The 23,037-nt window shown below is 44.5% G+C and overlaps 1 protein-coding gene across 7 annotated transcripts in view; it reads left to right on the top strand.

The window, feature by feature from the left end:
- PSD3 (pleckstrin and Sec7 domain containing 3) overlaps nucleotides 1–23,037 on the top strand; it is a 151,606-nt gene that overhangs the window by 48,261 nt on the left and 80,308 nt on the right. For 6 of the 7 annotated variants that reach the window (XM_035140671.3, XM_035140672.3, XM_060268939.2 and 3 more), the window contains 5 exons: nucleotides 5,835–6,047; nucleotides 6,180–6,260; nucleotides 7,989–8,101; nucleotides 12,316–12,374; nucleotides 17,473–17,562. In XM_035140671.3, the coding sequence (XP_034996562.3) occupies nucleotides 5,835–6,047; nucleotides 6,180–6,260; nucleotides 7,989–8,101; nucleotides 12,316–12,374; nucleotides 17,473–17,562 (556 nt within the window). Of the gene's footprint in view, nucleotides 1–1,344; nucleotides 1,545–5,834; nucleotides 6,048–6,179; nucleotides 6,261–7,988; nucleotides 8,102–12,315; nucleotides 12,375–17,472; nucleotides 17,563–23,037 lie in introns of all 7 variants that reach the window. The other variant, XM_088658980.1, reaches the window with a different exon arrangement.

The raw sequence follows: 23,037 nt of genomic DNA, 5'->3' as shown, positions 1-23,037 counted from the left end.
CTAGCTAACAGGACCATTGGTCGGGGAAGATGGGAATTGTAGTCCAAAACATCTGGAGGGCCGAAGTTTGGGGGTGCCTGCCTTAGTATGACTTGACAGAGTCAGATAAGTGCTGTGGGAAATAAGTAGGTTAGTATCAAATGTTATTTCAGCCACAGACCAGCATAAAATAAAACATACGGATAAACTGAACATAATAATAATAATAATAATAATAATAATAATAATAATATACCCCGCCCATCTGGCCAGGTCCCGCCCGCCACTCTGGGCGGCTTCCAACACACATTAAAATACATTAAAATATCACAGATTAAAAACTTCCCTAAACAGGGCTCCCTTTAGGTGTTTTCTAAATGTCAGATAGTTGTTTATCTCCTTGACCTCCTATGGAAGGGCGTTCCACAGGGCGGGTGCCACTACCGAGAAGGCCCTCTGCCTGGTTCCCTGTAGCTTTGCTTCTCGCAGTGAGGGAACCGCCAGAAGGCCCTCGGCGCTGGATGTCAGTGTCCGGGCTGAACGATGGGGGTGGAGGCGCTCCTTCAGGTATATAGGACCAAGGCTTAAAACAGGTAAGGAATAAAAACTAGTCATTGAAAGTTGATTATATCATGCATATTTAAAAAGATAGAAACAGAGACAAACAGTTAAAAGCGACTATAAGGGAGGGAGCGTGAAGATCTTGCATTTTGGGCCTAGATTGTGTTAAATAATGAAGGGATCCCAAGAGGCGCTGCTTATCCCAATTGTCTCCTCTTAGTGCAGGTAATTCTGCTGTGTGTTTCATCAGGTTCAGTGCCCAAATTATCTAAGTTACCATTTGAAATATTGCAATACAGGTAAGACTTTATATTGGCAACATTATTTAAACATGCACCCTAAAAGCAAACACGTTGCCTATAAGAGTGTAGTGTACCAACAATAAAAAAACAAAACAAAACAAAAACAAAACAAAAAACACAGATGTGCCCCAGCTACCAGAATGCTGGAAACACAGCAATAAGGAGTTAAGTTAAATCTGTCCACCTCAGATTTAGCCTGCTTTTTTCTGCAGCAGCATACAGTAGGCAACCTTTGAGCCTTACAAACAACCCTTTGAGGTAGGTTTGCTTAGCCTGAGACACAGACACTTCACTATAGCAACTCAGCTTGCTTCCTATTAGACTTGAGGCTTTTCAGCTGCGAATGAGAATGCTTTGTAAGCCAGAATGCGTAAGTTATTTTAAAGGAAACCTATTAACTGTTCCTTTGCAGTGTGCTGAGTTCAGCAGGTTGGTGCTGTTCTTTCCTCTCTCCCTCCCTGTCCCCTCCTTGTCATTGCCTTTTTTCATGGTTCCTTGGCAGATTTCCACTGAGTAAGTGAATGAATGGCACAGAAGTTCTGTTCCTAGGCTGATTGGCGCAGAGGGACTTTGCAGCATTATTCTGGAGTTGTGTGTGGGAGCAGCTGGGTCACTCCTATCACAGAAGCGTGAGCTGCTTCAAAGCATACCTTTTGAAGGCCTTTCTGATGTAGGACTTCAAAGTGCAGCAGCGAATGATGTGTAAGCCAGGTTAATGCAGGGTAATGCAGTTTATCAAATACTGAGAGTGGGGATTTGTTTACTGTCTTGATTCTTTTTTCAAGATAAAAAGTTAATTAACAAAGAAATCATTGCTTAGCATCTGATAAATTCCCACCCTATGCAGAAGTCTCCTCAGTCTGTCATGTTGATTGTCACATGCGACATTCTTACGCATATGGTGTTCTATCTGTATGCTGCAACTGTTGGTAGGATATTTGCAACTAAAGATAAATTGCAGGGTGTGTTCTTTCAATCTTTTATATGAAACAAGTTTCAAGTTCATCATTTTGAAAGCAGAACTTTATTTTTGCCATGAGAGCTGTTCTGAGAATATTCACACTGATCAGAGGCATTCAGATGTTTTTCAGACCAATCCAAAAAAATGAAACAAAAAATAAACAAACAAAGAGAGAGAGAACTGTCCTTCATAACACTATGCGTTGACTGATTGTGAGGGGGAAATACTACACAATTTTTGGAAGGCAAAGATGCAGAGCTAGATGGTTGCAAGCTTTGACCTGGCCACTGATTAAAAATCTGGATGTCTAAAACTTTGAGGGGATCAGCAGTTGTTTTTAGTTTTTTTCAGCATTTTTTTTTTACTGTAATTAAATTTTTATAAAGATGCCTTTAACACTTTTTATCCAGCCTTTCCACCTTGTTTTATAACATTTTTTTCAAAGATGATGTGTCCCCAGAACAGGGGAAAGCAAGGGAGGGGGTTATCAAGGACACATGTCTGTATCATAGCTATCAAGTTCTCCCTTTTTAAAAGGGAAATTCCCTCATGCTGAATAGGCTTCCTCACAAGAAAAGGGAAAACTTGACAGCTATGGTCTGTATACACATCTATACTAGGAAGTAAATATACACATTCAGGACTGGACATGCTAGCATCCAGTTATCAAAGAGTTCCATATGGGCTAGTCTTCCGTATTGGTTTCTATTCACTCTGCCAAATGGGCAAAAAACTCCTTTACTACTCTGTTGCTTCTGTCTCTTTCTGGTTGAGTACAGAGGCGTAGTAGGATCATAGAATTGTAGAGTTGGAAGGGACCCCAGGGTTCATCTAGTCCAACCCCCACTCCATTTCTTCTCCACTCCACCGAGAAGCGGAGAGAAGCAGTTCCAAATCTGAATCTGCCCTTCATTCTTCCACCAGGCTGAAGTGTAAGACAAATGAGCTCTTCCATACCCACTTCAATTCTCAGGCACTCCAGCAATGAAGAAGCCAACCTGAAATAATCGTATCTTCATGGGCATTTTTGCAGCATTGCAAATAGCATCTCAGTTAGCCAAAATGCAAATCCACTCATTTATTTATTCTGTGTGGGCTGATTCCTGGGACAATGCAAATGTGTATTCTGTTATTGCTGGCCGTAATCCAAGCGCCTGGCTCCTGGCAGCAACACTGAGCGATGGCCACACAGTGCTATAGTGGCCGCGGCGGCAACAAAGGCATGTTTTTCAGGCCGCTTTACAAGCGTTGCAGCCTGTCAGCCCATATGAACAGGTGGCAGACTTTTCGTTGTTGTTATTCTTTTGCATTTGGTGCTACGAGGCACCTAGATATTTGATGCTGGCCCCTAGGAATGTGTCGGTGTGGGTTTTCTATGCATTGCTACCTCCCAGGAATTCCAAACATTTTCCCAGTCCTGGATTATAGATATAAACACCAAGGTGCCTGGTAAGTAACCAGACTCCCTAGAACTCACATCCTGCTTGTGAGATTCCCAGAAGCATCTGTTGGATTCCTGTTAGAAATGGAAAGCTGGGTTAGATGTATTTATATTCAGAAATACAAATTTATGCGAGGCGTTCCAGTTCTCTCACTGTGGGCTTTCCCCCATCCCTTATTTTATCATACTTGCATTCCACATTTTGCCCAAGGAGCTCAGGGTAGTGTGCCCCTTATTTATACATACAACAACCTTGTGATGTAGGTAGAGAAAATAGAGCTTTGCCCAGAAACTTTGAATGCAGGCCTCTAAAGTTCAGATCCAGTGTGCCATGCTAGAGAGTATTCTCAAAACAAAAAGGAATAGTTTAAATGATTTCCACAGTGTATGTATATTTATTTGAAAATTTGTAGACTACCCTTCTAATGTGTGTGCATATTGGCATTGCTTGCGTCAAATAAAATAATGTGATTTCATGGTAAGTTCACCACAGAAAATATATGCTGGAAGAGAAAAGTTATCACCAAACAGCAGAAGATTGTAAGGGAAAGGAGATTCCAGCTAAACATCCGGAAGAACTTTCTGGCAGTAAAAGCTGTTTGATAGAGGAACACACCCCCTTGGAGGTTTTTTTGGCAGAGGTTGAATGGCCACCTGTCATGTAGTTGAGATTCCTGTGATGTAGGGGTTAAAAGGTAAAGGTACCCCGACCGTTGGGTCTAGTCGCGGACGACTCTCGGGTTGCGCGCTCATCTTGCTCTATAACCAGAGGGAGCCGGCGTTTGTCTGCAGACAGCTTCTGGGTCATGTGGCCAACATGACTAAGCCGCTTCTGGCGAACCAGAGCAGCTCACGGAAATGCCGTTCACCTTCCTGCCGGAGCACTTTGATGTACTTTCGAACTGCTAGGTTGGCAGGAGCTGGGACCGAACAACAGGAGCTTGTGATGGATCCCCCCCTCACTGCTTTAGCATCAGAGGCTCTCCCTGTGCTTCTCTACAAACAGGAGAAAAAACCTCGAGTGTCCAAATTGGACTTGTCTCCAGAGTACCTCAGGCGCTGCGTTCGAAACCTATTGCCACCAGTGGGATGTTCCTCCCATGTATCCCTACTGCTACAGTGTGCCTCTCCCTTAGGCAACTATGTGACTCCTTCGGCTTCGCTAACCAGCCCTTTGTATGACAGGAGAAAAAGCAAACAGTTTCCTCTTCCCCAGGAAGGCTTTGTTCTCCCCTCTTTGTCACACCTCTGAAGGTACTGAGACACTGCTGAGTCAGTGAATGTTTAAGCACATTTAACTTTATTATTTAACTTATAAACATGAATTTCTTTGCTTCTTAAAAGCACATATCTTCTTTTTATTTAACACAGACTTGTTACTACAGCTCCTGCATCCCTCTCTAACACTCTACTCTCCAACTGCCAACTCCCAACTGCCAACTGCCATTTAGAATGCCCTCTAGCTCCGCCTCCCAAGGAACACCTGCCTATAATGGGAGTGATAGATTAACCCATGATGAACTGGAATCATCATCAGGCACTATTCCGCCACAGAGCTCACCCTGTCGCGGGGATTCGAACTGCCGACCTTCTGATCGGCAAGCCCTAGGCTCTGTGGTTTAGACCACAGTGCCACCCGCGTCAATGTAGGGGTTAGGACTAGGTTGTCATCAGGGTCCCTTCTAAATCTACAATTCTATGATTCCAATGGCTCAGCTGTTGAGTGGTCAGGTGAGCATTGCTGCCCCCCCCATGGTCTTGCATTGGTCTGGGCCTTTAGATGTCACTTACACAAGCGTGTCCAAATAAGTCACACCCACTATGGAACAGAATTCCTTGTGATGTAATTTCTGCAGAATGCCACCCGTCTGGAATGTCCAGAGGAATTTCCTCAAGTCATGTGGGGGGGGTGCATGGCAGACATAGATTTCAGCCATCTTGACATGGCAATGATAGAGACCTTTCCCCCCTTCTCTGAACTTCCTGGTGCACACCAGTACCAATTTGGGTTTCCTATAAACTAACGAGAGGGGATCTCCTAGCTCGCCTCCCTGAAGAGAGAGCACTGCGTATTGCCAGTACATGGGCACACTGTGTGTGTGCCCAGTGCTTAATCTTTGTTTTGGAGGAATGAGAAAACATGAACAAGCCGGTGACGTGGATGGCTCTAATGGGAGATTGAACAGGTATGATAAGATCGGTGCCAAAGTTGAATAAGGGCCATGGTTTGATATAACTCGCCCATACTAGGTGCTATTAGAATGGCCTTCAGTGGTTGACAAATATAACCAGAATTTGAGGAAGGGCAAAGGAAGCTCAAGTGAAGAAACTGCTACCTGTGTCCTAAACAGGGAATTGTCTAGAATTATCCTCACTATTAGCATGCAAACTTTTTCTTATTGTATTAGTTTGCTTTATGCAAAACAAAACAAAACCAGAAAGTCTCAAAGTGACTTAACAGGATAGAACGCAAACAGATATTTAAAGACTATTGGGACAACCCTTGCTTATTGTTTGATGTAGACTTCTTTTGCTGTTAAAAAGGATATTCCCCTCCCCAGTTCCCTTAATATTCCCGTTTGTTTCATAGCAATGCAAGATTGGAATGTACAACGGCGCCAGATGCCGTAGGGGACATGGGAAGCAACGATTTCCTGGAGAAAGATGGCCACGAAAACCTGGGTCACGACTTCATCAATGGGACCACCAGCGGCAATGTGGAAGCAGCCCGGAGGCTGGCAAAGCGCCTATATCATCTGGATCGATTCAAGCGGTCTGATGTAGCGAAGCACTTGGGGAAAAAGTAAGGATCTGGCTTTCTATCTCAAAGGGTGTTCATGTTGCATCTGCAGAATGATTTTTTTAAAAAATGAAAAGTTCACTTTTTACTAATGTGGCTTGTTTCTTTTTCTTCTTTCTTTTCCTGTGTCTTAAGCAATGAGTTCAGCAAACTTGTCGCTGAGGAATACCTCAAGTTCTTTGATTTCACAGGCATGTCTTTGGATCACTCACTCAGGTAGGAAATCTCGGTGTCTTTTCCTGGGTTGTGTCTCATCCACTGATAATCCTATATGTTCTCCCCTTTTTAAGGTGTGCCTTCTCACTCTAAGGTGGGTTGGCACGATTGCCCCTGACCCACCCAGCAGCAACAAGCCTCTTCCCACTCTGGCCTGACATGCCTACATGCATTGAATATAATGCATAATCCTGCACACCTAGGCCTTGCTAGCCCATAATCCAGACCTGGCAAGGCACCAGCATGGATTCTAGTGTTTTGCATCTATGCATGGACTATTTGTCGACCCTCTGACCTTCCCATCTCTTGGTTATCGGGAAGCCCCCAGGTTTGCATGGCAGGTATTGAACTTGGGGGTTTGTAAATGCAGAGTGTGTTTCTTATGACTGAGCTATGATTCCTTCCCTGCGTATGCATTTCTTATCCAAGCTGGGGCTTGGAGCAGAATGGTCAGAAATGAGCAGGAGCTGGAATCTGGCAGACATGATCTGTCAGTCCCTCTTTGCTTTTTTAAAGAAACCACAGATAGGTCTGCATTCTCTGTGCTTTGTAATTCTTGACTGGTGAAGACTTGAAACCCATGAAACACCTTCCTGAACCCCAAATGAGCTTTATCTTTTTAAGAAAGGGAAAAAGAAATGGGGAAGGGAGAGAATAATAGCAAATTTGGAAAGGCTTGCCATTGTGTGATCTAAAGACTGAGGGAGACAAGATGTAACAAGATCTCTTATGAAATATATATAGGGAGGGGAGATGAGAGACCCTAGCAGCTGTGTTACCTTAAAAAATATACAGCTATTTGGATTAGCTGGATTTAGGAATGTGTATCTGAACAGTGTGTTCTCTCTACTGGAAGGAAGATTTAAAGGAAGCTCAGCACCCAGCATGCCCTAAGTGTGTGCAAGAAAGATAGGACTACATTTGGAGAAAAAGTAACCACAGCCAGTCCTAGCCCCATCCCTCAAATGTCTGGGGTGCAAGAAGTGTAACAGTGGTTTACACAATCTCTCATTTTTGTGGGGGTTGTATTGGGGTTGTTTTTTCCTTTGCCTCCCCCACCCCGCTTACTGCAACACATTTATTGAGAAGCATCACATTCTGAGGCTGGAAACAGGTAGCAGTTTTTTAAAAGTGGTTTGAGAGAGATAGTACATTCCATTGTGTTTATATATCTAATTTTTCTCCCACTGTTTCCTCTGCTGAAACAGCTTCTACAAGTTTTTGGAACAATATTAAAAACCTGCAATATTTGTTTGACAAGGTTGGGGTAAAAGTGGGAGCATACCAGTGCAAGTAGATGAATAGGTACCACTGTGGCAGGAAGGTAAATGGCGTTTCCATGCGCTCTGTCTTCCGTCACAGAGTTCTGTTGCACCAGAAGCACTTCAGTCATGCTGGCCACACGACCCAGAAAGCTGTCTGTGGACAAATGCCAGCTCCCTCGGCCTGAAAGTGGAGACTAGCGCTGCATCCTGTAGTTGATTTTCGACTGGACTTAACCGTCCAGGAGTCCTTTACCTTTTCACTTTACAAAAGTTGGATAATGTGTGGTTGCTCTTTTGAACCATATTCATTTCTCTGAAAATGCTGTCCTCTGTTTCCAACCTCAGTACAAACATCTTTAAAGGCTACAGAAATTTCTGGTCATTGACTGTAGTAAAATGACTTGACTTGACTCTTTAAAGGCTGGTTTAACTCCCCCCCTCCTCTTTTTACATTTTTTCTCAGGACATTCTTCAAAGCCTTTTCTCTTATTGGAGAAACTCAGGAAAGAGAGCGAGTTTTAGTTCATTTCTCCAACAGATACTACCAGTGCAACCCAAATGCCATTTCCACACAAGGTAATTTTACCTCCATTGCTTTTAAAACATTTCCATTCCTACCTTCCCTCAGGCAGAATTCAAGGTGGCTAGCAACAGTAGAAAAATTAAAACAACACCACAGTAATGCAAAGATAATAATGCAGGAAAGACAACAAAGTCAAGGGGAAACAAACACACCCATTCAAAGCAATTCCCAGTAAAATTAGAACAATTTCCCAGCGAAGCGTAAACACACTGAAGGCCACAGTTTGACTTTGGCACTTGTCAGATCAAACGGCCACTGTGACTGCAACTGAGTCACTCCAGCCTTTTGAGATTTAGTCGGGGAACAAAGGAAACCTAGTAAACTCAAAGCAATAAGGCAAGATAGAATATGCTATTTGTTGTCAGGTTCAAGAATTGGTTAGGATTAGTGTTAGGTAGTTCCATTTACAGGAGGGAGATACCTGGATAGCAGCCACCCCCAGCCTGATGCCCTCTAGATGTTTTGGGCTACAGCAATCCCAGCCAGCATCTGAAGAGCTCTGGCTTGGGAAATGATTAATAATAATACATAATATTTGGGTGTTGAATGCCCTTGTCTCCTGCTCACAGCTCCATATCTTCTGCCACATTCCTTGATGTATGTGTGTGGACCAGCTTCTTTCTCTCTCTACGAGGAATGTATTTTAAAGAGGTGGGCTGCTAGTGTGTGCTGAACTCTGCCCCTGCCCCTGTGCTTTTGCCCTGTATGTAGCTCCTTGGTCTCAGGTGCTTTTGTCCCAGCTAGGTTCAATGGAGCAAAAAAGTACCAGGGTGGTTGGACTGTGCAGCATATAATCAGCAGGTGTGGACAGGTTCTGCACCACCTGATTTTGTGCCTCATTGCAGCCATTTGTTGTACAGGTGACCTAAGGGAGCACACCCAAACCTCTAGATGTGTTTCAGTCACTGTCACATGCAGTCTGAGCTAAAAAGCTGAACAAAGAGCCACATTTAAAACTTGCCTCTACTATGAACTCAGTGCAGGACTCTAATCAAATCCAATTGAATCTCCCCACTCCCCACGCCTGTAGTGGGTAAACAGCAGCAGCAGCAGCAACAACGATAGTAATAGTACTGGTCTGCCTCACAAGACTTACTGAGAAAAATAAAAAATTCCTTCCAGTAGCACCTTAGAGACCAACTAAGTTTGTCATTGGTATGAGCTTTCGTGTGCATAAGAATAAGAATTTATTATTTATATCCCGCCCATCTGGCTGGGTTTCCCCAGCCCCTCTGGGCGGCTTCCAACAGAAATATTAAAATACAATAATCTATTAAACATTAAAAGCTTCCCTAAACAGGGCTGCCTTCAGATGTCCTCTAAAAGCTTGGTAGTTGTTTTTCTCTTTGACATCTGGTGGGAGGGCGTTCCACAGGGCGGGTGCCACTACCAAGAAGGCCCTCTGCCTGGTTCCCTGTAACTTGGCTTCTCGCAGCGAGGGAACCGCCAGAAGCCCCTCGGCGCTGGATCTCAGTGTCCGGGCAGAACGATGGAGGTGAAGACGCTCCTTCAGGTATACTGGACCGAGGCCGCATGCACACTTCTTCAGATACACTGAAACAGAAATCACCAGACCTTTATATATTGTGAGAGGGTGGGGAGGGGTATTACTCAGAAGGGTGGTGGGAATGGGTGATTGACTGATAGGTGTGGTAAACCTGTTGACGACTGTTAACGACTGCAATAGGTCTTACGGGGAAAAACAAGGGGTGAGATGGCTAAATATAGCTTTATCATTTATAATGAGATAAGAATCCAATGTCTTTATTCAGACCAGGTCTCTCCATGGTTTTAAGTTTGCAGTCATTAACAGTCATCAACAGGTTTACCACACCTATCAGTCAATCACCCATACCTACCACCCTTCTGAGTAATACCCCTCCCCACCCTCTCACTATATATAAGGGTCTGGTGACTTCTGTTTCAGTGTATCTGAAGAAGTGTGCATGCACACGAAAGCTCATACCAATGACAAACTTAGTTGGTCTCTAAGGTGCTACTGGAAGGAATTTTTTAATTTTGTTTCGACTACGTCAGACCAACACGGCTACCTACCTGAGATAAAATTAACACCCTAAAGCACTATAGAAATGCTATACTGTCCATGAAGCATTATATCTTGTCTCACTTCTCTCTCCTCCTTTGCCACCAAAGGCTTTCCTGAGCCTTTCTGGTCCCATCTTACCTGTCTCTCTTCTGCCACTCTGGCTGTCCTTTGGCTGATCTCTGACCCTCCATTCCCTGCTCCTGCTTTGCTCTGCTATTCAGTATAGGTGGTGATGAGGATATGCCAAAGGCAATGTTGATCTCCATTTATCTGTAGCCTATCCTACATTACCAGGGACGCAGGTGGCGCAGTGGTCTAAACCACTTAACTCTTGGGCTTGCTGATCAGAAGGTCAGCAGTTCAAATCCCTGTGACGGGATGAGCTCCCGTTGCTCTGTCGCAGCTCTTGCCAAGCTAGCAGTTCAAAAGCACATTAGTGCAAGTAGATAAATAGGTACTGCTCCGGCGGGAAGGTAAACAGCGTTTCCATGCGTTCTGGTTTCCGTCACGGTCTCCCATTGTGCCAGAAGCGGTTTAGTCATGCTGGCCACATGACCCGGAAAGCTGTCTATGAACAAATGCCGGCTCCCTCAGCCTGAAAGCGAGATGAGCGCCACAACACCATAGTCGCCTTTGACTGGACTTAACCGTCCAGGGGTCCTTTACCCTTACCTTTTATCTATCCTACATTACTATCAAAAGCATATCCCACTTTCCTTTGCCCCCATGGACTCTTATCCAGGTACTGATCACATTCACACCTTGGTTTCACAAGTCCTACAGTACAGTATTGGGATACCCACAGACTATTTATCTGTAAATTGTTGCAGTAATCTCTGAAGGAAACAGTAGTGAGCACTAATGATCTATAACATGTAGCTCCAGAGGCAGTTTGTCTCTCATTTCTAGATGCTGGAAATAAACAACATGGGGTGACTGTTATTGATGTGCCCTGCTTAGGAGCTTCCCCACTTGTGCCAGGCACTGTCTCTCAACATAACCTACCTACCTCACAGAGTTGTTGTGAGGATAAAATGGGGAGCTGGAGAGCCACGTTTACTACTTTGAGCTCCCTGGAGAAAAAGGTGGTGTATAAATGTAATAAACAACCAATAAGACATTAAAAAATAAATATGTCCAGCCACTTTGGAGGCAGCGCTGAGCTGATGGAACAAGGCACTTATTTTCTTCTCCAATTATTCCCCCTCCTTTGTGCATTTGCTTTATAAAATTAGGCAGACCCCCCACCCCCACCCCAAGCATCCTGTGATTTAATGTTGTCATTGGGGGAGCAAAACTGGAGAATGAAAAGGAAAGGCAAAGGTAACAAGATGAACAAGTGCAGTTACATAGGCTTCTTTAGTTTCTATTGGAGGAGTGTTGATTAAGGAATTTAGTTAATGGCTTTTGTGATGATGTAGGTTTAAAGACAGGGAGGCAGTGGAAGACTGGAGTGCCTGACATGCTCTGCTCCATGGGGTCATGAAGAGTCGGACATGACTAATCGACTAAACAACAACAGCAAGGTTTAAATACAGGAATTTAATGTGGGGCAGGAACAGAAAGAGGTGGCACCCTGTGGGTGTTCTGCGGGGGTGGGGGTGTTGTGGAAGGTATAAAAAGGGCCAATCCTTTTACATTGAATTTGGGCTAGTCTGGTGTTGGGGACAATGACTTCAGTGAGACTGAATTTGGTTAAAACCATTGGCTTAACTGGACTGTAGATTGGATTGTAAAAAGTCAGACAAAACCTTTGGAAGGTCAGCTTACATGGCTTGAGGTTGATATTCACGGATCTTTGACATTTGTGGAGCTTTTCTTCAAAGTGTTGTTTGGGTCCTAAACTTTAGGAAGTTTCACCTTCCCCCTCTCCAAAAAAAGGAAAAAATTGGGCTAGTTGTTTCTCCCTTCCTCCCTACCAACCCTTATGACTTCATCTCATGAGACGTCTCTCTTGATTAATGTCATGCATTTCTTTATAAGCAAATTGCTTTTGGAAGAAGACGGGAGTGTTAATTAGGCTTCAGGGGGTCCCAACTCAACATGAATCATTCTTTCATAAGCAGATGTGAGTAGTGGGAAGTGTGATTTCTCTCCCCCACCCCACCTGCCTGTGTGACTTTCTGTGTGTCATGCTTGGGGTGTTTTCCCTCCCTACAGATGGAGTCCATTGCCTCACGTGCGCAATCATGCTGCTGAACACTGACCTCCACGGCCATGTGAGTATACTGCAAATTGTCCTGTTTGCTCAGAAATTTTGAACTGCTCTTTCAATATGCTTGTTGCTGTTCAGTACTAACTGCTTAAGTCCTCGCAGGGTCGGGTTGAAGCAGCCCAAAAGATTTCAGGTGACATTAGCAGAGGTGGAAGGCAATTGTGAAGAGCTTGTGAAATTGGCAAGGGAGCCCAAACCAATATGAATGCGTCCCACAGGGCCGTCTCGAGCAGGTCGGGCGCCCTGGCTGAGGCGTGGAGATCACTCCGGTGCCCCCGCCCTCGCAGAGCGCAGCACGGCTTCCACGCGGCTTCGTCACGCAGTGCCCCCCCCTGCCGGCCTGGCGCCCCGCGCCACCGGGAGTACACCTAGAGCCGGGCCCGGCGTCCCATAAGAAAGAGGGCCAGGCTGGATGCAGTGAATTGGCAAGTCTGGAAACCCAGTAGCTTATAACAGGAAGGCACGTAAAAGAACAGTTTCACAAGCACAGTGGACCAGCCAGATTTCAGGCACTGGGAAATCTCCCAGACTATTGGATTTCAGGAGACCCTGAAAGATGCAAGGCAAGGAGTAGATTGGGATGGGCTCTCCTTGATCACCTAATTCCCTTACTTATAGTGTTGCCAGACTCAATAGAGGACAGGACTTCTGTGCCCTTAATTGCCCCGCTCTCTTTTGAGTCTGGAAACCTTAAAGAGAAACCAGCAGACCCTTTGCTTGGAAATTAAACAAAGGGTCTGCTGGTTTCTCTTTAAGGTTTCCAGACTCAAAAGAAAGCAGGGCAATTAAAGGCACAAAAGTCCTGTCCTCTATTGAGTCTAGCAACCCTACTTACTTAGGATGATGTGCCTGAAAAGCCTCTTGACCCCAGTTGTATAGGGAGCTGATGTCTGGCCTGCCAGACAGTTCAGGCCCCATGCAAGCAGGGCTTGTAAATCATCCTCACAGCACAAACTACTCCCACTTTGGAATCCGAATGCCTGGCATGCCTGGCTTGTGCACAAAGGGAGGCTAAATATAGATGGCAACTTCTCAGAGATTTGGCAGCCATATTACAGAGCCATTCTCATCCAAGATACAAATGGTCATGTTTTTTTTCTTTGTCCTACCTCTGTCAACCCAAATTCTGTCATGCTTATTTAGCTGCATTCTGAAAAAAAAAACCAACTGTCAATAACTCAACAGAGGTGTGAGCGTCATTTCTGCAGGAGACGTGCCTAAGTTCTGTTGCGGCTGTTTTCTCGTGCTTAGCAGGAAGTTCCCATGGGCACTGACGTACAACCATATACCCCAACAGTTTGGAGCAACTATTTTAAAATGAGGTTTTTTTTAAAAAAATGTTCTTATGTGAGCTTTAAAAAGTACAAAGCTTATTTCAAGTGTCTTACCTGGGGTGGGGTTAAAACTGACCGGGGCAATAGTTGTGTGCCACTCGGTCACACTGTTGACTGGCTGCCCACAACTATGGCAAGTGCTTGCAGCTGAGAGTGGCTGAAAAGGGAATAGTGACTCACTTTCATTAGGTTTGTACAGTTACCCATCAGCCAAGGCTGGGTCAGTGTTAGTGACATCATAGAGGGTGATGGGGCAGTCGCTCTTCTTGCTTCATTAAAGTTAAAAAGGAAAGAGAAAATATCTACACGTATCCTGAATATTAAAATGTAATTTTCCGGGGCATTGCTTTGCTGCAGTGTCAGGATAACTTATGGGCACTAGGTGGCAGAACATGCCTAGCATTCGCTGAACTGTTCATGCATCATCAGATGGATGTGCAAATTCCTACCTGGGCCTTGCATTTTAAATCCGCATGTAAAACAAGTATCACCATTGGCCAGAAAGCAAAGGGTCACATACTTGAGCTCTGGCTGTCTGGGTAAAGAAGAGGTCAGATGCTAAGAGGCCCACCTGAACCAACCTGAAACTAGCTACCTAATTTTGTGCTTGTTTCCCTGAGTGCCAGAAAAGGTCTCTTGCTTTTGGCAACTTTCTGCTCTCATCACAAACTTACGGCTACGTATAAAATGGCTTTCAAATTTTTCTACTCTTATTTGTGGCATTTCACTGAATTTCTTTACAGGGGATTAGAAATTCCCCCAAGAGTTTCATGTGGTTGGGACTCGCCATCAGTGGTGGTGAGCCCCACAGTTTTTTTTTTAAGGGCACAGCTTTTCTTAAGGGGTAGGATGTAGGGGAGAGGGTTGTAAAAAAAAAAAAGCAAGCCTTTTGGCTTGACTCTGTTGCAAACTCAACCCTATTTTCCCAGAGCTGCTCTTCTCAGCTAAGTTTCCATCACCTTCTTTCTGTTGCCGCCCTCTTGTCTCATTTGCCCACACTCCCATTTAATTCTATTGGCTGCGGCAACTCATGTGATTTTGTGAATGACATCATGGTATACTTCGGATTTGATGATATCACATGTGCTCATCAACAAAATTATGTGGAGTGCCACAGCCAGTAGGATTAAGCAGCCACCTGGGCAAGTGAGGTCGAGGAGAACGGAGGCGACAACGAAGAAGAAGGGAAATGGCGCCGAGTAGCAGCAACAGCTAGGAAAACAGAAAGGGTGTCGAACAGCATTGAAACTGCACAAATATTTGTCAAGGTGAGTAGTTTGCTGTTAATCTGGCTGTTGTGAATGAGCAAATTTTGAAGTTGCTCGCACAAGCTGCTGCTGCCACGTGATTTTTAGCATTTCGCTTCTCCCACTACAACTCCCAGATACTTTGCGGGGAGTGCAAGATACTTTGCGGGCTTTGCGGGGAGTGCAAGAAACTTCACTAGGGAGTTGGAGAGCAGAAGAGCCCCATTGCACAACTGGACCTCTGCCTGCATACCACTGGACTGAAATTCAATATGATTTGGTGATTTAGACACACCTAGCGTTAGCCATTGGTGAAGCCTGAGAGATATGTAACTGGAGTTTTTATTTCCAACATTTTTAGATGACATCTGAATCTCAAATGCACTTTCTTTCTTCTATCCTGTTTTGCTAAGTATGAAAAATGCACAGGGCCAACTTTAACTTGATAAAGCAATATTTTACCATCACTTTTGTATCTCCCTTTCCTTTGGAATGCTTATCCTAACTGATAATACTCTTTTTTTTGTATTGCATTGTTTTTCTAGGTGGTAAGTTGGGCATTTATTGCTTGGAATGTAAAGCATAGCTTGGAATGCATTTAGCCAGATTATTTGTTTCCTAACTATAATTCAGTGCTTCATCCTGTAAGCATGTATCAGGATTTTATTTTATTTTAAAACTGTTTTTAAAATTTACAGTGTATACATCTTTTTTTCTTTTTGAGCCCAAAGTGGTTCACTGTACATGAACACATCCATCAATTGCAGTATTTTTCCATGTTCAGTGGTACCTCAGTTTAAGTACACAATTGGTTCTGGAAGTCTGTACTTAACCTGAAGCGTACTTAACCTGAAGTGAACTTTCCCATTGAAAGTAATGGAAAGTGGATTAATCCGTTTCAGACAGACCGTCCACGGAGTACTTAAACTGAAGCATACTTAACCTGAAGCGAACTTTCCCATTGAAAGTAATGGAAAGTGGATTAATCCATTCCAGACGATCCGCGGAGTACTTAAACTGAAGCATACCTAACCTGAAGCGAACTTTCCCATTTAAAATAATGGAAAGTGGATTAATCCGTTCCAGACGATCCGCGGAGTACTTAAACTGAAGCATACCTAACCTGAAGCGAACTTTCCCATTTTAAATAATGGAAAGTGGATTAATCCGTTCCAAACGGGTCCACGAAGTACTCAAACTGAAATACTCAAACCGATCTGCGATCTGTGGCAGCAAGTTGTTGATCTTTCTTTGGGCAGTCACCCTCAAAGTTTCCAGCATGAGGCGCATGCAGTGCACGGTGGTGCAAAGGCAGTGGCTGGAGCACCACACACTCCCTCTTGGCAGTAGCTGCTGCTGTGGCTGCTGTGGGGAAGGAGGCGCCTGAGTAGGATGCCGAGGAAGAGCCTAGGGAAGGCAGCGCCCACTCTACGCCGGCCCATGCCATTGAGCAAACCTAGCTGAGGAGGGTGGTGACTGAGCGGGCTGGGGGTTTGAGAGGGGAAGAGAGAGACAAAGGAAAGAAGGGTGAGGAAAGGTAGCTGAGGCAGTTCTCGGTGGCGGCAGCTGCTCTTGATCCGGTGGTCAAGCCAGTGGGGGCTTCAGGAGGCAATCCAGTCACCAGCACACAGCCCAGAGAGGGAGGAGAAAGAGGAGGTGGCGGCAGGAGGGAACGCTTCAGCCCACCCAAGCCAAAATCCTGGACATTTGCTCAAATATTTAAACCCCCCTCCCAGATGCCCATGTTCCATGTATAAGATGAACCCCAATTTTTTACTTACTTACTGCTTTTTTTTAAAGCAAAAGAAAATATGGTGCATAGCGCAAGTGCTTGAATTACACAGGGCTTGTATGAGAAGGAGGTCCAGGGTTTCCACTTTCACCAGGTTTTGGATCGTGCTTGGTTAAAGAGGAACCCTGGTTTGCTTTCAAGGTGGCTTAATGTTGCTGTTGATGAAATGGGGGTCCTTGCGCTGGCTGAAAAAGAGGACTTTAAAAGAAACCTCATAATAGGCAATTTGAAAAGCTTCTTTCCCCTCTTTTGGCATTTAATTTTGTACAGATATGTTCAATTTTTTGAGGTTTTAATACTTTCTTTTCAACTTGTCAATTTCAAGCTCTTGGTCTGGCAGCATGATTCCAGCTTTTGTTTGTGGCAATACCTTCACGTTCTTGGAATGCAACTCAGTTCCATAAAGTGCTTTGATAGCCATGGTTGAAAAGCCTGTGCAATTGTTTAGATTCATCACCACCATAATCCTAGCAGGAGCACTTACCCACTGATTTCCCCCTTCCCAGTAGGGTTGCCTGTCTATGCTGATTTGTATTTTGCTGCTGTGTTCATGCAGGGACCCTTACAAACAATGTCTCTTACCCTGGGATTGCTGCTAACAACTTGGTTTTTAACTTACTATTGGGGGGATTATCAATTAGAGCTTTTAATATGCAACTCATTTTATAGGCTACTGTCCTTTTCTTTTCTGGGAATTGCATTAATATTTATGTGTCATTTATCTTTCAGAATATTGGCAAAAAGATGTCCTGTCAAGAATTCATTGCCAACCTTCAGGGAATGAATGAAGGCAAAGATTTCCCAAGGGAACTCTTGAAGGTGAGGCACTATATTATCTTTCCGTTGTGGGAATACAGCATTAACGCTAACTCTGCCGACCAGCGGTGCTAGGGTGATGCTTTCAAAATGACCAAGCTTCTTGTATTTTACTGATTTTTATTTGTTCGTTAGAATGAATGGTGATATATTGATAGTGCCTGCTAAATGGCGATCCCATTTATCTTTGCTATTCTACGGTTATGGACATTTACTTTGAGCACTCCTAGTGCAGCTGTTCTCACACACTGCACTGGGAGAGGGGCTGAAGACATTTCACCAGCACGTTGGATTCTGCCACCATTCTTGGACAGGGATGGACAAGCCTGAGGCTTGGAGGGCCTCCTTTGTTTTTGTTTTTTGCTAGAATCTCAAGCTTCACCGGAGCCAAATGATGGTGCATAGGGGCTTTGGGATATTTAGGACGGCATTCACCTTAAATAATTTTGCACAAGCAATTATTGCTTACTCGATGGGACTTTCCCCGTCTTCCCCTCTTATTCCTCTGCTTGCACCTTGTACCATCCTCAAGTCTACTGCAGGGGGTTGGGGAAACCCCCAGAACAGATTTAGGGGTGCGGGAAGGAGAAGGGGAGAACATTCAGTTGCACCGATGGAATGTTCTCCTTAGTTCTGTGTTGAATTCTCCCCTTATGGCTGTATCCATTGATCGTCATATTCAGAATAAGCCCATTGAAAGTAAAGGGTCGGACTAACTTAGGCTTCTTAATTTCAGTGGGTCTACTTGGAGTAGGACTATCATTGAATACAACCCTTAGCATTAAGGACCAGAGTTCCTATGAGCACATGTTTAGAGAAGACATTTGTTTTCAGAATTAGATCTGATCTGACAGTCCTTTTGCAGGCATATGTGCACACACACACAGTTTTCCTGCAAGCTTTTTCTAGGTTTAGTAACCTAATGGGGGTAGAGGACCATTTTCGTGGTTGCTGCTGTTTAAACCATTGGGAGACGAAACCTCCCTCACTTGCCGATCTACTAAAAACTACTCCCATGGTCTACCAGTAGATCACGATCTGCCTATCCCTGCAATATGATACTTGGAGGAGGAAAATGTGACACACCATTGATGTGTCACAGCTGCCAGTGCTTACCCAGCAGCATTGTACCAAGGGAGGAAGTTATGGATGAACCAACGTTCTCTGATGCCACATGGGTTATGGGTGCAGTAGTATCCCAGAAGCATCTCCATTCCCCAGAAAGCACAATTCCACCCCTCAACACTGACTCACTGAACAAAGAGGAGGACAGGATGTCAGCAGGCAGTGCTAATATACTATCTCACAGTTGGAAACAGAATACCTGTCCTTAGTTTTGGGAGCTGATTCAGACAATATATGCACTTCCTTTCTAGTGTAAGAGTGAACAGTGCCCGTCCAGTTTTAATTCAGAAAACATGTGGCTTGAGTATCAAAACCTTGGCAAACATTGCCTTAATATTAGCCCATGCTTAAGTCTTCCAATGCTCATGGATAGGCATCCCCAAACTTCAGCCCTCCAGATGTTTTGGTCTACAATTCCCATCTTCCCCGACCACTGGTCCTGTTAGCTAGGGATCATGGGAGTTGTAGGCCAAAACATCTGGAGAGCCGCAGTTTGGGGATGCCTGATCATGGATCTGGTGTGTGTGTTTACCAGAAAATGAGTTTAGAGGTGTGAGTGAAATTGTTTCTGGCCCAGTTGTGCTCGCAGGCATCTTAGCATGCCTTAGACTTCCATGTCCTTGTTGATCAATAAGATCAGAGCAGAAGAAACTGGATTCCTCACCAGGCTTCTTGATCAGGGCTGTTTCTATGCAGCTTTGGAACCTGCACAGCACCAGAGGCCAGGTGTAGCAAGGACAATGCACAACAGGGGCCAATTGTTCATATACGACTGCCAATCCAATAAGGTATATGAAGGCAGATCTTGCTTCAGCACTTGAATTGTCCAAACTGGATTGAGACTGGCGTGTGCCTTGTGTAATAAGTGAAAGCAGAGAAAGCCAGACAGGCTTTTTATTAGAAAGCTAAAGCTGCCTGCGGAGTATTTATGGTAACAGGGTTTTTTTCAGGTAGCTTTGGAAAGAAGGTGCCTTTGGGCTTTTACATTTGAATGGAAGATATAATTTGAGATCGGGACATTCTGTATGGTACACATTACTGCTTTTCTCCCCTTACGTCCCGAGTTGTATATGTGTTCACTCAATTTGTTCCAGCAGACAAATCTGAATAGTTAGTGAAGCCTGGGTTTGAGGTGCTGAACATTTCCCATTGTCGGCACTAATAGGAATGTTTCTTTTTCTTTTGTCTGATTTGCTTGTGCAGGAAGTGCTGGTTGCTACTGCATTTGGTTTGCAATGGAAGAATTTTTTTTAAAATGATGTTTTGGTGCACAAAGAAGTGTAGCTTGAAGTCTTGTAACAGCAGCAAAGGAAGACTTGTGTTGATTTTTTTGTCTTTCCTTTTGTTGTGATCCTGAACGAAACATATTGATAATTGGAATAGAAAAGTGCTGTATACTGTTGATGCCCCCTGCACTGCAGGTGGAATCTGGAGGGTAAACTGGCCTAGAATGTGGCCTAGAGAGGGTTAGGAATAGTAAATCATTTCTATCTGTGAAGCAATGTGCAAATCTGGGCCTGAGCGGAATTGGGATGGGAGAACTATGGAAAGTTTCAGGTAAGCTGCTATAAGTTCCTTATAGGGTGGGTGAGAAATGAGTGCAAGAAACAAGTCTAGTCCCAACTTTACTCAGTGCTAGATTTCTCTGCAATAGAAATGGCCAACTTGGTCCTCTCCTGGTATTGAGGGCTACAGCCAGCATAACCAGCGGTTAGGGATGATGGGGAGTTTGTAGTCCACAACATTTGGAGGGCACCCTGTGGCTTTCCGATTTTTTTCACTTTGAGGGAGGCCTCTCTCTTTGAAGAACCTCTCTGCATGCTGCAAATAGGTTTGTGGGGCATATTCAAGGGAGCATACTCAGCTTGCCCAGGGTACTGTGTGTGTGTGTGGGGGGGGGGGGTCTCAGTGTTTGCCCACATGAACTGAAGATCACACTGTAGAATACAGTCTGCACTCTCCTACAGCTACATTGAAGGGTGATCAGAAGTGATGGACAAGCTGCCTTCCTTGAACTTCTGACGAGCTTCTGAAGTTCTCAGGATGTGGTGGGAAAGCCCTGCTGTAGATAAAGGGGCGGTCTACACGCATCCTAGAGAGTTGTATATTCTGCACATAGAGTGCATCATGAGCTCTACCCGTATATGTAGCTCAAATTGTACAATTAGGTGTTCATGCATGTCCATGCTGCCCACTCATTTCAAGAAATGTAGTAGGGGACAAAATGAAATCAGCCCTGAGTGCTCAGGAAATCAGCCCTGAGTGCTCACTGGAAGGACAGATCGTGAAGCTGAGGTTCCAATACTTTGGCCACCTCATAAGAAGAGAAGACTCCCTGGAAAAGACCCTGATGTGGGGAAAGATGGAGGGCACTAGGAGAAGGGGACGACAGAGGACGAGATGGTTGGACAGTGTTCTCGAGGCTACGAACATGAGTTTGACCAAACTGCGGGAGGCAGTGGAAGACAGGAGTGCCTGGCGTGCTCTGGTCCATGAGGTCACGAAGAGTCGGACACGACTAAACAACAACAACAAGAAATGAAGCTGCTCCCCCCCCCCCCCGGCATGTTTCCCATGCTTGCCAGGTGAAGTGACATTGTGCTGCTGGGAGCTTATTGTGCCGTACCGTGTGTCAAAGGGGGCTTGCTGTCATTGATGGGGAAACTCACTGTACATGGTGGGTGTTTCATACCGTTCAGTGTGAGGGGGAAAGTTGTCTGTGTGGAAGTTGCCATTGGCATGTTGGACCCTGGGGCCTGGTGTGAAGGGCAGCCAAAGCGCCAGGCTGAAAAATGGTTTGAATAAGAAGACAACTGATTGTGGGGACTTATCGTGTTTACTCCATGATCTGCGAGGCTTCTAAGCACCACTGCAGGGGAGGCAGATTCTGCCCTTAAATGATGCTACTTACTATATTGGGGCATTGTGTGAAGCTTTAAAAGCACATTTCAGAAACATTTGCTACTTATTTTTCACTGGAGACAAAGACTTCCAATGTCCTCTAGTTCCATTAAAGCCAATAGCCATTGATTTCCACAATATGTAGATTTTACCCTTTGGCTGATACCTGTTATTGCTTCAACTGAGGGCTTTTCACAAGACTTTGGAACACTGTAAGAATAATTTACATGAAAAATCCAAGAATTGTCTTTGCCTGGATCAGACTACTTGCATGCTAGCTCTTTCTTACCCCAATAGTGGCTAGCCAGAATCTCATCTGGCAGGCTTGAAGGTATGGGCCTCCCTGCTATGGCTTGTCCTTGGCATCTGATATTTGAAGATATACTGCTTCTGCACATGGAGGTACCATGTGTTAAAAGCTAGTGGTAGACGTACCCTCTGTGAATTTAGTTTATTCTAAAAAGCTGTTTAAGGTGGTGGCCACCACCACCATATCTTGAGGCAGTGAAATCTATGTTACACATGTTCTTCCTTTTATCCATCCAGAAACTTACCACTACTCAGGTTCCTCATTTCTACTCTCTGCATACACCTTGTAATTTTCTTATATCCCCATAACGTATCTCCTACTAGTCATTTCCCCCCCAAACAAAAAATGTTCCATGTATTTCATAACATTGGGTTTTATTGGGTTGTTGTTTTTGTTTTGATTTTATGTATTTGATATTTTATGTGAACCGCCCTGAGACCTTTGGGTATAGGGCAGTATAGAAATCGTAAGTAAGTAAGTAAGTAAACAAACAAACATGTTTGTGGCTGCACTAGAGATAAATGGGAATATATATTGCTTAAGCAGGGGTCCCCAAACTAAGGCCCGGGGGCCGGATGCGGCCCAATCACCTTCTAAATCCGGCCCGTGGACGGTCCAGAAATCAGCATGTTTTTACATGAGTAGAATGTGTCCTTTTATTTAAAATGGATCTCTGGGTTATTTGTGGGGCCTGTCTGGTGTTTTTACATGAGTAGAATGTGGTCCTTTTATTTAAAATGCATCTCTGGGTTATTTGTGGGGCATAGGAATTTGTTCATTTTCCCCCCAACATATAGTCTGCCCCCCCCCAAGGTCTGAGGGACAGTGGACAGGCCCCCTGCTGAAAAAGTTTGCTGACCCCTTGCTTAAGGTGTAAAACTTTTTTATTTCTCCATCCATGCCATTTGTCATGGATGCTTTAGCTGAGTTTCCTTCATTGAAGGGGGTTGGACTAGATGACCACTGGGGTCCATTCCAACTCTGCAGTTCTATGATACACTTTTAATAAATAAAATAAAAGTGAAACTGGTGCTTTTATTTAGGCTGGTACCCCTAGGTGGAAGAATATCGGCTCTTAGGCCTCAGCAACCCAAAATAATTTCCAGCCAATATGTTTTGGGACAGAAAGGCTTAGCTCTGAT

The sequence above is a fragment of the Zootoca vivipara genome, chromosome 15 (genome assembly GCF_965207765.1).
Source record: "Zootoca vivipara chromosome 15, rZooViv2.hap1.1, whole genome shotgun sequence".
NCBI lineage: Eukaryota > Metazoa > Chordata > Lepidosauria > Squamata > Lacertidae > Zootoca > Zootoca vivipara.
This window is presented reverse-complemented; position numbering and strand designations above follow the sequence as displayed.